We start from the raw sequence: 12,341 nt of genomic DNA on the forward strand, positions 1-12,341 counted from the left end.
GATCAGAGGTTTTAAATACATATCACCTAATTTACAAAATACTGTATGTACTTCCCCTTTTGTTCCCCTGAGAGGAAGGGTAAAGTGGATGAGCTCGCGATTTCAGGGACTCCTCAGTGCTGCTCGGAGGTTACTTCTTAAGTTATACATCATCCCCAGCTTAAGGCATACATGCAGTAATGTGCCATCTGGGGGATTGGCAGCTTGCGGGTCCGGTGCTGTTTAGTCTTTGTTTTATGATTTATTCCAACAAGTCTGCTTGACTGAAGTGAGAAAAGATTTTAACACCAAAATGACTCACGAGTGGCTCGGTTTTTCAAGGCCACAGTCACCATACACTACAGCATGGTGCAAAGATTGAAGGATGTAAGAACAGACTGTCATGGATTTTGTGAGAAATGCAAGCCTCTGCGATAATGGAGAAGACATACCATAAGTGATGTGTACAAAGTTTTCCATTTAAATTTCTATTTCCATTATTTGTTCTGCAAAAAATTAATTTGAACAAAATGGAAATTCACCAGAACTGTTTGATGTCTTTGAATATGACTTGAAGACATGTTTCATCTTTGCAAGCAATTGATTGGACTGCAACTGTGTTATTTGTATTGCAAATATTTTTTTTGCATTGTTTGATGTTGGCAATTGTTGCCTCTGTTCTTTGTTTCACCAAAGCAGATTTCCTGTGATTACCATGTGCATATAATTTTATGCCGTTCATCTATGCAAATGACTTCATCCATGATGTAACATAACTTTAAAGTCATATCTCTTTGGTTTATTTTAATATAATCATTGATAATAATTGAAAACTATGACTAGTTTTCTGCGCTGCTTGCACTTGCTTTCTTCCTGAATTGATAATTAATTAAACATATACAAAAAATGTAATTCCAGCAACACAAACGAGAAAGCACATTATAATTCATTTCAGCACCATGGACAGTGGCAATGTTAATGAAGCTGAGGAAAGCAGACAGAGCCACATCCAAATTCAACGACAAGCCATCCGGATCAAACATCAGTATCTGTAAATAAGCCTTAATAACCATCCAAATTTGCTGAAGGCAACAGGAGTCAGTGTGGTGTTGTGTAAGGATAACATCTTTCCACTCATTACGACTCGCTTCGCTGCACAACTTCTGCGTGTCGAATACTTGAATATGCATGACATGACATTGAGTGACCAAGGCAAAACACACCCTTGTGCTATTATCAAATGTATGTATTAAAATAAATGTATTTATATATAAATCTAATGACTTGAACCAAGTTATAGATGGTTCGGTAGGGATCATGGAATACAGATTACTAACCCTTGGTGAGATCATCATTTTCACGGTGGATGAGCTTGAGATGAGCCAGGTTCTCCAACGGGAAAAATCATCCTCCATTGATTTCAATAGTGGAGTATAATTCAAGTGGATCAGGTCTGACAGGTTGGAGGAAATGTTAATACCCAAATACTTGATATTCCCAGAGCGCAGTGGGAGGGTGCTCTGGAAACCAAAATTAATGCACAATACTGTGGATTTAGCCCAGTTAATGGAATAGTCTGAAAAGGTGTTAAAAATATTGATGATTGAAATAGATTTGTGAAGTGGGGAGTGTGATTTTTTTTTTTTTTTTTTTTTTTTAAGTAATACATCAGCATAAAGTGTAAAATTTACCCTCTTGTTAATTAAAATGGCTACCCGTCTCTGTTGGAGTTGTGTGTATGGGAAGTGTGGTAAGTGAAATGTATGGACAGCTGATTTAAACATGTGAGTCTCTTGTAATCAGACAATGTCTGCTTGGATGTTCACAACTGCCCTGACATTTCCAGTGACAAATTGTAACGCGGTCATCCTAGCTTGTGATGATGTGTGTGTGTGTGTGTGTGTGTGTGTATAGATGTTCAAATGTGAAGTATGTGTAACTGTAAGTGAAAGTAATGTAAATATATCCAATTAAATATAAGCTTAAATTGAACATAAGCATGCTGTAATGTAGTCTACATGAACTAACTAGTGAGGATGTAATATGGGTGTGTGCATGTGCGAGGTAGGCGTGTGTGTAAGTGGGAGGGAGGTCGGATATCTATATACACACACACACACACACACACACACACATACACACATAGATAAATAGACAAAGAATATACTGTGTATATATATATGATGATTATTACACTACACTACAACGAGCTGCACAGATCCAGTGGAGCTTCAAGAGGATGACGCTATGAGGCACTCCATATTTCGAAAGATAGAAAATGATGTAAACCTCTGTGGTCTTTGCTGGCATTTTTTTTAACCTATTTGAATAGCTTGAGAGATTCATCACCACCATGGACAAACAAATGAAGCAATGTACCTCTATGAATATGATGATCATCTTTTTCAATAGTTTTTTTAATGCTGTATTAAACCTATATATGAGTGCACTGTATATTATAGATCCCCTGCAGCTCAAGTGTTTATAGCGCATATATTTTCACCAATGTTATGTTTGCTTTCCGTTCTACAGCATCGTACAAGACAGATTTCCTTCCAGTCGTTGACTTTTTATTGTGTTCTCACCAAAATTCAGCTGCATGTTGGTTAAATTGGTCACACCTGCTCTAAATGTTACACTGCTCTGTTAAAATTGCACTTTTCTGCAAATTGGAGAGAGTGACTTACTGTAGGAAATCCATCTATATTCTTGATAGGAAGCTTGCTTTGTTTTGTCTTGTGTGAAGAATCTAATGGTGGATGAGATATGCATTAATTTAAATTTAATGGGAAAACTGCAGTTTATGCTTGCTTTATGTTGTAGTTAAATCCACGGGTCAACATAATATGTCTAACTAGAATGGTAAGAATGAAATGAAATTGCATGGATTAGGTTTCCACAATGTGAATGGCAGCAATACATGTTATCATATCATGCTGTTCGAGCAAAGGAGATGTCCGAATTCGGATACGTCATGAAACATGTCGCACGTTTGACTGTAGATGTTATGTCTGGTTGTTTTGAGGCTTTAAATGGGCTTTTTTAAGGTTAAGCCCTTAGTCATACCATAGAAAGCTCATTAAATGTAAAGATGGACAGTACTTTTATTTTTAGGTGTTCTTATGTCTGCATGACTTTTGCAGTTATATCAGGTCTTGTACTGTAAAAATGAATCCAACTCTTTAAACTGTCCAAATGCTTTTTTCTCAGCAACATATTCAAAACAAACACTCAGAAGAGAGCCAGCCAGTCAGCTGTTTGCACTGGAACCTGGATAAGCATTCATAATGTACTCATGAAGCACGAGGACATGGTGTCCAACCATCTGCTGGGCCTACCTGGAGTAGCTTCGTGCACATGTGAAAACTGCAGGGAGATGCCAACAGATGAACAAAAGCTATGCTGCAGGCACGGGCCTTATTATCCAGAACAGTTTCAAAGTAACAGTCACACCTGTCTCTATATTACCCTGTTTGTATACTGACAAACAGTACACATTGGCAGCAGTGTTGGAGCATGTGATTATGCAAGATGGTGATAGGCTCCAGATCAATCAGTAAAGTGAATATGATAAGCATTTTAAAAGAAATGAATAGAGAAGGAAGGAATTAAATTACAGGAGTAGAGGTCAGGTTGATAACCTTAGAATCAGGGAGTAGTAGCATCAAATTATGACAGTTTATGACTTAAACAACAATACATTCTGTTAATTCTCTTCTGAATGGCAGTCTGAGCCATTAATTAGAAACATGCTTTTATGTCATGCATTTCCTCGTAGAACTCATAGAATGTCAATCCAGTTCCAGTAAACCTTTCCCACAGCAATTTAACATATACATATTTCATGGTCTGTACTATTGACGCAGCGGTTTGCACCTCAGTGGATCATTAATCAACTTCACAGTTTTCATAACAAAAAAATTACATGCACATCAGGCGATGTACTGTATTTCAATACCCATACAGTACTTTTTTTTTTTTACCTCTCCTGTATATGATATGCTGTTTAAACATACCATAAGTTTGTATACTAATTTGTATACTAATATATGTATATATATAACTTAAATGCGTACATTTATATATATACTGTAAGTAGATACATACGTATATACTGTAAGTATATGTTTATGTTTTTGTAGTGTTAAAAGTATCCTTTTTGCACACAAGTGACGATATTACTGATGGATCATTTTGATTCCATTGGCCTTGAGCCCCCCCACCCCCCCCCCCAAAAAAACCCAGAACAAACAGCAGTATAAGAAGTACATATAAGAAGCAGTATAGAAGCAGATGACTGAAAATCTAAATCAAGGTCAAATAAGTATAGAAAAAGAGAATTACATCACATGAAGTGCAGTAAAGTGAAATCAAACACAAGAAGCTTTCTAATGAATATTGAGAAAAAAATGTTTAAAGAGGTTTTTATTGGAGGCATGCAGAATAAATCCATCTCTCATCTACACTTTCACAGTAAATGTAAAAGTTTCAAAATTAAAATTGTATTTTTATACACTAGAAAAAAACTGGAGAAGATAAATAAAGTGCTAAGAAATGTGTAAAACTTCTTGTAAATTTTAACACTAAAATCACTCACAGGCTGCATGGTGGAAGAGTGGTTAATGTGCAGGCCACACAGCTAGGAGACCCGGGTTTCATTCCCGGAGTTTGAATGTTCTCCTCATGTGCTCTGTGATTGGCTGGCAACCAGTCCAGGGTGTACACCGCCTCTCGCCCAAAGACAGCTGGGATAGGCTCCAGCACCCACCGCGACCTTCATGAGGATAACCGGTTGAAAATGAATGAATGAATGGAATCACAGGACAGGTCATAGGACACAGGACATCCAATACAGTAAAAAACAAAAAATAATTCCTGACCTTTTATTGCTGTGGATTGCTTGCATTACAAGAGAATGAGATGCAGTCGAGGCAGGAGAAGCTCTAGCTCCCTTTTTTATCTCAATAATAAGTCCACTCTACTGCTTTGTTTTTACTGTTAAATTCTTTAACATGCTTCAGGACACCATATCGACCTGGCAGGTATGTGTTGTGTTAAAGCTGAACATGGCATGAGTCCTGACTGTGTGTGCGTGTGTGTGGGGGGGTTGCGGGAGGAAGATGACAGTTGAGCTTGCTGACTTTATTTTGGCATGCTAAGCCAAAAGTAGCCCGTTTGTTTTCCTACCTTTACGGCACCCCTGCTAAGAGATTTATGTGAAAGTAACAGTATCATTCATTCATTCATTCATTCATTCATTTTCTGGAGGTGCTGGAGCCTATCCCAGCTGTCTTCGGGCGAGAGGCGGGGTACACCCTGGACTGGTCGCCAGCCAATCACAGGGCACATATAGACAAACAACCATTCACACTCACATTCATACCTATGGACAATTTGGAGTCGCCAATTAACCTAGCATGTTTTTGGAATGTGGGAGGAAACCGGAGTACCCGGGGAAAACTCCGGGTAAAACTCCACACAGAGATGGCCGAGGGTGGAATTGAACCCTGGTCTCCTACCTGTGAGGTCTGCGCGCTAACCACTCGACCGTCGTGCAGCTTGAAGACAGTATGATTACCAGAAACATTCATTCATTGAGGGTCGTGGGCGTGCTGGAGCCTATCCCAGCTGTCTTCGGGCGAGAGGCGGGGTACACCCTGGACTTGTGGCCAGCCAATCACAGGGCACATATAGACAAACAACCATTCACACTCACATTCATACCTATGGACAATTTGGAGTCGCCAATCAACCTAGCATGCATTCATGCTGTTAAAATTTACACTCAACCAGGATCAAGGAGAGACATCAGTGAAAGTTGTTCATAACTACAGCCAAACATTGTTTTTCCTGGAAACAGGAGAAGGCACCAAGAAGTTTGTCGGTGATGTGTCTGAGAGTATCTCAACAGGAAGCATTGGCAGCAGATGGCTAAAACAGATGATCTGCTGAATGCTGCTCCTTGTGTGGGTTGCAAAGAAGTTACATCATCATTTCACTCATATAAAGAAAATCTGCACTGGTTCAACAACGGAGTTCACTTTTATGAGCTTCTTCAGCAGTCCTGATTAGACTAAAACCCGGTTAGTGTCAAAGCTGGAGATTACACAAGTTCCTGAGCTGTGACGCCTCCTTTTTAGACAAGCAAAGTGAAATGAATGTCACATTCACATAAAATAAAATGTAGCTGCTTTGCTGGTGAGTAAAGTCTTGAAGTTAGGCAAAATTATACATAATTTGGGGTCAAATAATCCTTCCCTTTGGACATTGACTCGTTTTTATTTCAAACCTATCTAACTTATATTTCTATTGAAAAAATGTAAGCAATAAATTAGTTTTCTGAGTAGTATGCATCTGCTCTCAGCTCTTTTTCATCCCTTAATAGCTCGAGACTGCCGGGCCTCCAATATATCATTTTTCACTGTGCTAAATTTAATGTCACCATTAAGCTTATAGTTTAACATCCTCTTTCAGGGGCCTCTTTGGTGAAGGGCTTTAGAGCGCCAACTGTTAGTCGCCAGGGAACTGAAGTCCCATGAATAATGCATGGTATCTTCTGTGAGGCATACAGTACTGTCTGCTCTGCCACTTCACATGCCACTGATGGATCCTGAGTTATGGAGATCATCATGAACAGCAACAGATCAGACAGTGACACAAAAAGGAAGAAGGAGGACAGAGACAATACTTAGCAGAGATATGTAGAAAATGTATGCAATGAGGTTTCATGCGGAGGTAGGATCAGCGAAGGCTGCATAGAATAGGGAGGACTTCCAGGACGGACCCCTGTGGTGGGGACTGTGAGGCTGTGCAACTCATAAAACAGAAAGTAAAGTTGTTTTGCTTTAGTATTCTGTTGGTACAACCATCTTTTGTACTGTTATTACAAAAAATGTAAAGGAAAGGTGCAAGCTGTCTCCGTATAACATATAGCCTGGATCAATCCAGTATGTTACAGATTTATTTTGTGTTTTCTTTGTGACACAAAAATGAATTGGTATAATGTACTGTATCACCTTTTTACCCTTGTTCACACTGCAGTTCACTGAATGGTTGTCAGCAGGGTTGCAGTGCTGCAAAAACTCTGAATTCTTATGTGGGGTTCTTCAATAATGTTAATATAAATACAACATTTTGTTATGCACAATATTTATGATAACTAAGTTAAATGACCTGAAAATGGGGCCGTTTGAAAACTGATTGTCCACTGTACTATTACCTGGTTGACTCATTGGAGTCAGACTGAAACTTGTAAAAGACTGGCAATGAAAACTGCAGGTGATACTGTATATTTCACATTAGGTTTGTTTTCACCTTATCACTTTTTGGTCTGTTTTAAGTCAACACTAGTTCAGATTGCACCTAAGTGCTGATCGTTTGTGAACACTGTAATGCTAAGAGTCCACTGGGCCTGTGCCAGTTGGCGCCAATGCAATTTGCTGTGCCACTTAGTGTCGCCAATAAGGCACCTAGTGGCGTGCAGTGGCTCAAACTGCCTCCCAACTGGCTCGTGGTGGGTGCAAAAATTGAGTTTGCCGGCAAATTTCATTCATTCATTTTCTACTGCTTTTCCTCACGGCTGTCTTCGGGCGAAAGGCGGGGTCCACCCTGGACTGGTCGCCAGCCAATCACAGGGCACATATAGACAAACAACCATTCACACTCACATTCATACCTGTGGCCAATTAACCTAGCATGTTTTTGGAATGTGGGAGGAAACCGGAGTACCCGGAGAAAACCCACGCATGCACGGGGAGAACATGCAAACTCCACACAGAGATGGCTGAGGGTGGAATTGAACCCTGGTCTCCTAGATGTGAGGTCTGCGCGCTAACCACTAGACCGCCGTGCCACCCAAGAAAATTTCAAAATGTTTAAAATCTTCGTCACGCCACTTGCATCAAGCAATCTGCGCAAAATGTCCACCAAGTGGAACCGAATGTCGCAACAATTGGCCTGTTGGAATCCACTGGAATGTAATGGCGCAAGCCACATAATCTTTGCTGCGAAATGGCACCAACTGGCGCCGGTCCAGTTGACTCTTAGCATAACCGAACTTGGGTCCAAAACCATCGACAAGAAGTGGTCTCAGACTGATTCCAAACAAAATGTCTGCTCAAACCCTGTTGTAGGAAACAAAGATGTAATGATGATTTCATGTCATGGTAACAGTCTTCTGAAAACTCACTTTCTATTGTTATCTGATCATTATTAATGCCAGTTTCATTTCAATGGCCTGGTTTTGGGATTATGGCAACTCCATGGCAGCTTGTGCTTTCAAGCAAACCGTGATGGTAAATTGAATTTCGTCCTCCAAATAACTGGAAAATCACTCTGAAAAAGCTGCAGGCGTATACACGTATTTGCAGACACATTGTACAAGTCACTGAGGATAATCCAGAGACTTCACAGTCAGCACTTATATTGCAAACAAAATATTTTTTTTTACTTGCTGTACCAAAAACGAAGCACCATCCATCCATTCCCATTACAATGAGGCAGCAGAAATCCCTGCACACCAAAAGGGAACACAAACTCGGGTGGCGCTTTAAAGGGTACATTTAACTTAAAATTGATGTAGATAGCAAACCAACAACCGAAGAATGATTGCTAGAAATACATTGCAGAGAGTAAAGACTCCCAAGGTACAACAGATGTTCCCAGACAGATAGGAATGACCAGAAATGTAGCAAATTGTGTAAAAACAAGTAGAAGATGGAGTGGATGTTAACATCCAAGTAGGGTAGATGATCTAAATATATGATAGGTGACTCTGTGATTATTGACCATCTGGACCTCTGGGCTGACAGCTTGACATGTTCCAAGCACCGTGAACATAAGGAAGGGAAAAAAAAATCACTAAACACGACTCCCTCTTGAGATACACAACACATTTTGCAGAAAGTATAATTAGGGCTGTTGCTGCTCACAGCGGGCACCGGTGTGAACAAGAACAGTCAAGCAGAGATCAATGTTCCTCTCTAAATTAATGAGGCTAATGTTGATATGACAGCTCTGACACCGTTGATCCGTGGGGAATAGGCTGGTCTTCACCGGGTGTGAAGAAATGTACCACACCGAACAATGAGATACAATTGTGGAGTAGAAACAGGATATGGCTGAGTCATATTTTATTTTACCAATTCATATTGCGGACCAACCAAGTCAATATTTTCATTAAAAAACAGTTGAAAGTGAACAAAGAACACAGCCGCTAAGCATCAACAATGAGGGAAGCAGGAATTTACAATAGAAAATGACTTTTCCCAGTGTAGAAAGGGTTACATTTAAAGGTTTGGAGAAACAAGTCACAACTTAATATAGCTTCTAATTAAGAACTGGATGAACCACAAGCACACAAAGAACAGCACGCAGCAAGGTAGTGAATGTGGGATGGTTATTTTGAGGACAGGGAAGCAGGTCGTTTTAATGTAAAAAAAAAAAAAAAAAAAAGTGCTCAGTTATCTGTACAGGACAGGCTCTCTGAATGAACACCGCCACTGCAAGACTTACAAAGACACACACATTGCACGTATAAGAGGAAGCTGATTCACTAAAAGAGCACTTTTACAAATGACGGAAATGGAGGCGCCTTTTGATGATGTGATGAAACAACCTGTTCTCATAAGAATTTAGAATAAAATCAAGCTTTAGTTCTGTGTCATGCTCTCACAGATTTGACATCCCTCATTTATAGAGCTTAACTGAATTTCCATGATATAGAATTCAATGTTAATAATAAGGGGTTTGTGAGATTGAAATGTGATGAGATTTCTCATTTGGAAAAAAAAATATTGTGGGAATTAATTTCTAAAAAAAGGGACTGCATGGTGGATGAGTGGTTAGCACCCAGGCCTCACAGCAAGGAGACCCGAGTTCAATTCCACCCTTAGTCATTTCTGTGTGGAGTTTGCATGCGTGGGTTTTCTCCGCCCACATTCCAAAAACATGCCAGGTTAATTGACGACTCCAAATTGTCCATAGGTATGAACGTGAGTGTGAATGGTTGTTTGTCTATATGTGCCCTGTGATTGGCTGGCGATCAGTCCAGGGTGTACCCTGCCTCTCGCCCAAAGACAGCTGTGATAGGTTTCAGCACCCCTCATGAGGATAAGCTGTAGAAAATGAATGAATTTCTGAAAAATCACAATATAGCAAGGGAGTGATAATCGAACTACGGTATTGCGAGGGACGACTCCCCATTCTCCCAGCGATGTATTTATTCTTAACCAATTACTCGATTAATCCAGCATGTTTCTGATTAATAGACTAGTTGTAGCCCTAATTGTTTCATTATCAACCTGAGATGGGAATCGTACAGTAGCTCATAGGCGATGATTGTAATATTTTGCCAGGATGAAATGTTGACTTTTGTATTAGTTTAATGTGAAAACATATATCTTTAAGGAAAACAGGACGTGAAAAAAAACCCCATCACATTAATGGTGAGTTACGGTATTTTCCGCACTATAAGGCACACTTAAAAGCCTGTAATTTTCTCAAAAATCGATGAAGCGTCCCATAATCCGGTGCACCTTATGTGGGCAGTGAGTTCCAAAATCTGTAAAAATGTTGTTGTGTTACTTCTGTAAGTGCTCTGCTTGTTTGAGTGTTGGACACAGGAACCTAATACTGCGCTGGCAGCGATAAACCAACATGACGTAGTATTACAGTACGTACACTTAACACATACATTAACATTCAGAGTTCACCATTATTCCAGGAGGCTGACTCTAACAATGATGAGAAGGAACCTGGCATGTTTGATGGCAAAATTGTCAATTCAGCTACAGAAGATGAGAACTTTGATGGATTTGTAGGAGAAGATTCATTCAAAAATATAATTGTATATATGTATTGTTAATTTGTAGAATAAAGTTACTATTAAAGTTGAAGGTGTTGCCACCTAAACCGTTCCTTTCACTGCAGTAACGAGCACTGTGACTGTACAACTAAATTCTTATGAGAACAGCATGGCACTTATAATATTTTTTTTTTAATTATACATTTTAAACTATTCCATCGAAGACAATTGTCTCATTTGTGATGAGTTATATTTTCATTTTCAGGTCAACATTTGATCACTAATGAAACCTGAGGAAATGGAATACACTCAGCAGGTGAGAAGAAACCATGCTTTCTCCTTCACATGATGAAACGTTCATGAGATGCTAAGTCAGATTTTTACAATGCCAAGGAAGTAAAAATGTGCTGAAAGAAAAAGAGTGGAAAAACACGACTTCATTGAGATTTTCATCAGGTCAGAAGCGGCAACAGCAAAAGCAGTGCATTCGTTATTTGTTGTTAAAAATGGCGGAAACGAATACCCTTAAAGTACAACATTAATAACATTATATTCTTAAAAAAGTACATTTTCTTCATGGCATGAGCATTTCTCTTTTTTTCTACTCTACTCCTGATTGCATTTTCCGTTATTCAGACCAGATAGTCGAGGCCTGTTCATCATAAGAAACCACTTTGAACAAAAAAGTCAAATAAAATAAATTAAAAACAAACACATAATAGCAAAAGTCATTGGCTTGGGATAGTCTCAGCTCTGACTGTTTCTCTCATCTCACGCCCGGTAAAGCGTATTTGTCTTTACCAACAAGTGCAAATACAAAAGACTGATCCTAATCCAGTGAGGCACATATACACCAATCTGGTCTTTTCAAACTGGGGAAAAAAAATCTTCCAACTCAATTAGAAATTTCACACAGGTCTGTCAGAGGAGCAGAGCGCCTTGATGAGTACGTCTTCATCAGTAACTCTTGTTAAAGCCTCTTGTATATGTACATACAGCATGTCTCTTTCCTTGAAACCAATCACCATCATCGTCCTCACAGAGACAAAATCCACTATGGTCAAGATGAGTCATTTCCTTTTAATGATGATCTTCCACAGTAGGCGATCAGTATCTGAAATTCTGAAGGTTTTCTGCCTCTGGGGTACAAGTTATTAAAAAGGTATTAATACCTCTCAAACTTGAGCTGCAGTTATTATTTTTGTGAATGGTAATTTGGAGGATTTTAGTTGTAGTTTTTCACTGAACAATTTTAAGATGATCCTTGTGTGTTCTGTGCGTAATTATCCTTTTTGTTTGTATTAAGATGATCACGATCCAAAGCAGTTCTTCCTAATGGATGGTAGTCAGATCCCCCAGCCAGGCACCAGGTAAGGGGCGTGGACATGTATACTCATTCTGTAAGGAAACAAATACAAATATTAAGTTAGAATCATTCCTTAGATGCAACATGTAGAAGTAATAACGATGAAGTGAAAGCAAGGCAAGCAAGGGTAGTTAAGCCGTGGTTTGTTAAAAACAAATTATATGAATTAGTAAAATTAGAAGACCCTTTTTT

The 12,341-nt window shown here is 39.2% G+C and overlaps 2 protein-coding genes across 8 annotated transcripts in view; one reads left to right on the forward strand and one right to left on the reverse strand.

The window, feature by feature from the left end:
* LOC131120080 (alpha-1A adrenergic receptor-like) overlaps nt 1-12,341 on the forward strand; it is a 202,188-nt gene that overhangs the window by 17,594 nt on the left and 172,253 nt on the right. For all 6 annotated transcript variants that reach the window (XR_013629283.1, XR_013629282.1, XR_013629281.1 and 3 more), the window contains exons 3-4: nt 11,049-11,099; nt 12,090-12,153. The gene's annotated coding sequence lies outside the window, so the exon portion shown is untranslated. The remainder of the gene's footprint in view (nt 1-11,048; nt 11,100-12,089; nt 12,154-12,341) is intronic.
* The window catches only part of LOC131120079 (leucine-rich repeat transmembrane neuronal protein 4), a 41,743-nt gene continuing 37,539 nt past the window's right edge, over nt 8,138-12,341 (reverse strand). The window contains exon 3 of one of the 2 annotated variants that reach the window (XR_009126651.2): nt 8,138-12,181. Coding sequence is in view for 1 of the 2 variants with exons in the window: in XM_058065167.2 (XP_057921150.1) it covers nt 12,116-12,181 (66 nt within the window). In the remaining variant the exon portion in view is untranslated. The remainder of the gene's footprint in view (nt 12,182-12,341) is intronic. The other variant, XM_058065167.2, reaches the window with a different exon arrangement.

This window comes from Doryrhamphus excisus, linkage group LG10, assembly GCF_037039965.1.
Source record: "Doryrhamphus excisus strain RoL-2023G ecotype Guam linkage group LG10, RoL_Dexc_Guam_v1.1, whole genome shotgun sequence".
Taxonomy (NCBI): Eukaryota; Metazoa; Chordata; class Actinopteri; order Syngnathiformes; family Syngnathidae; genus Doryrhamphus; species Doryrhamphus excisus.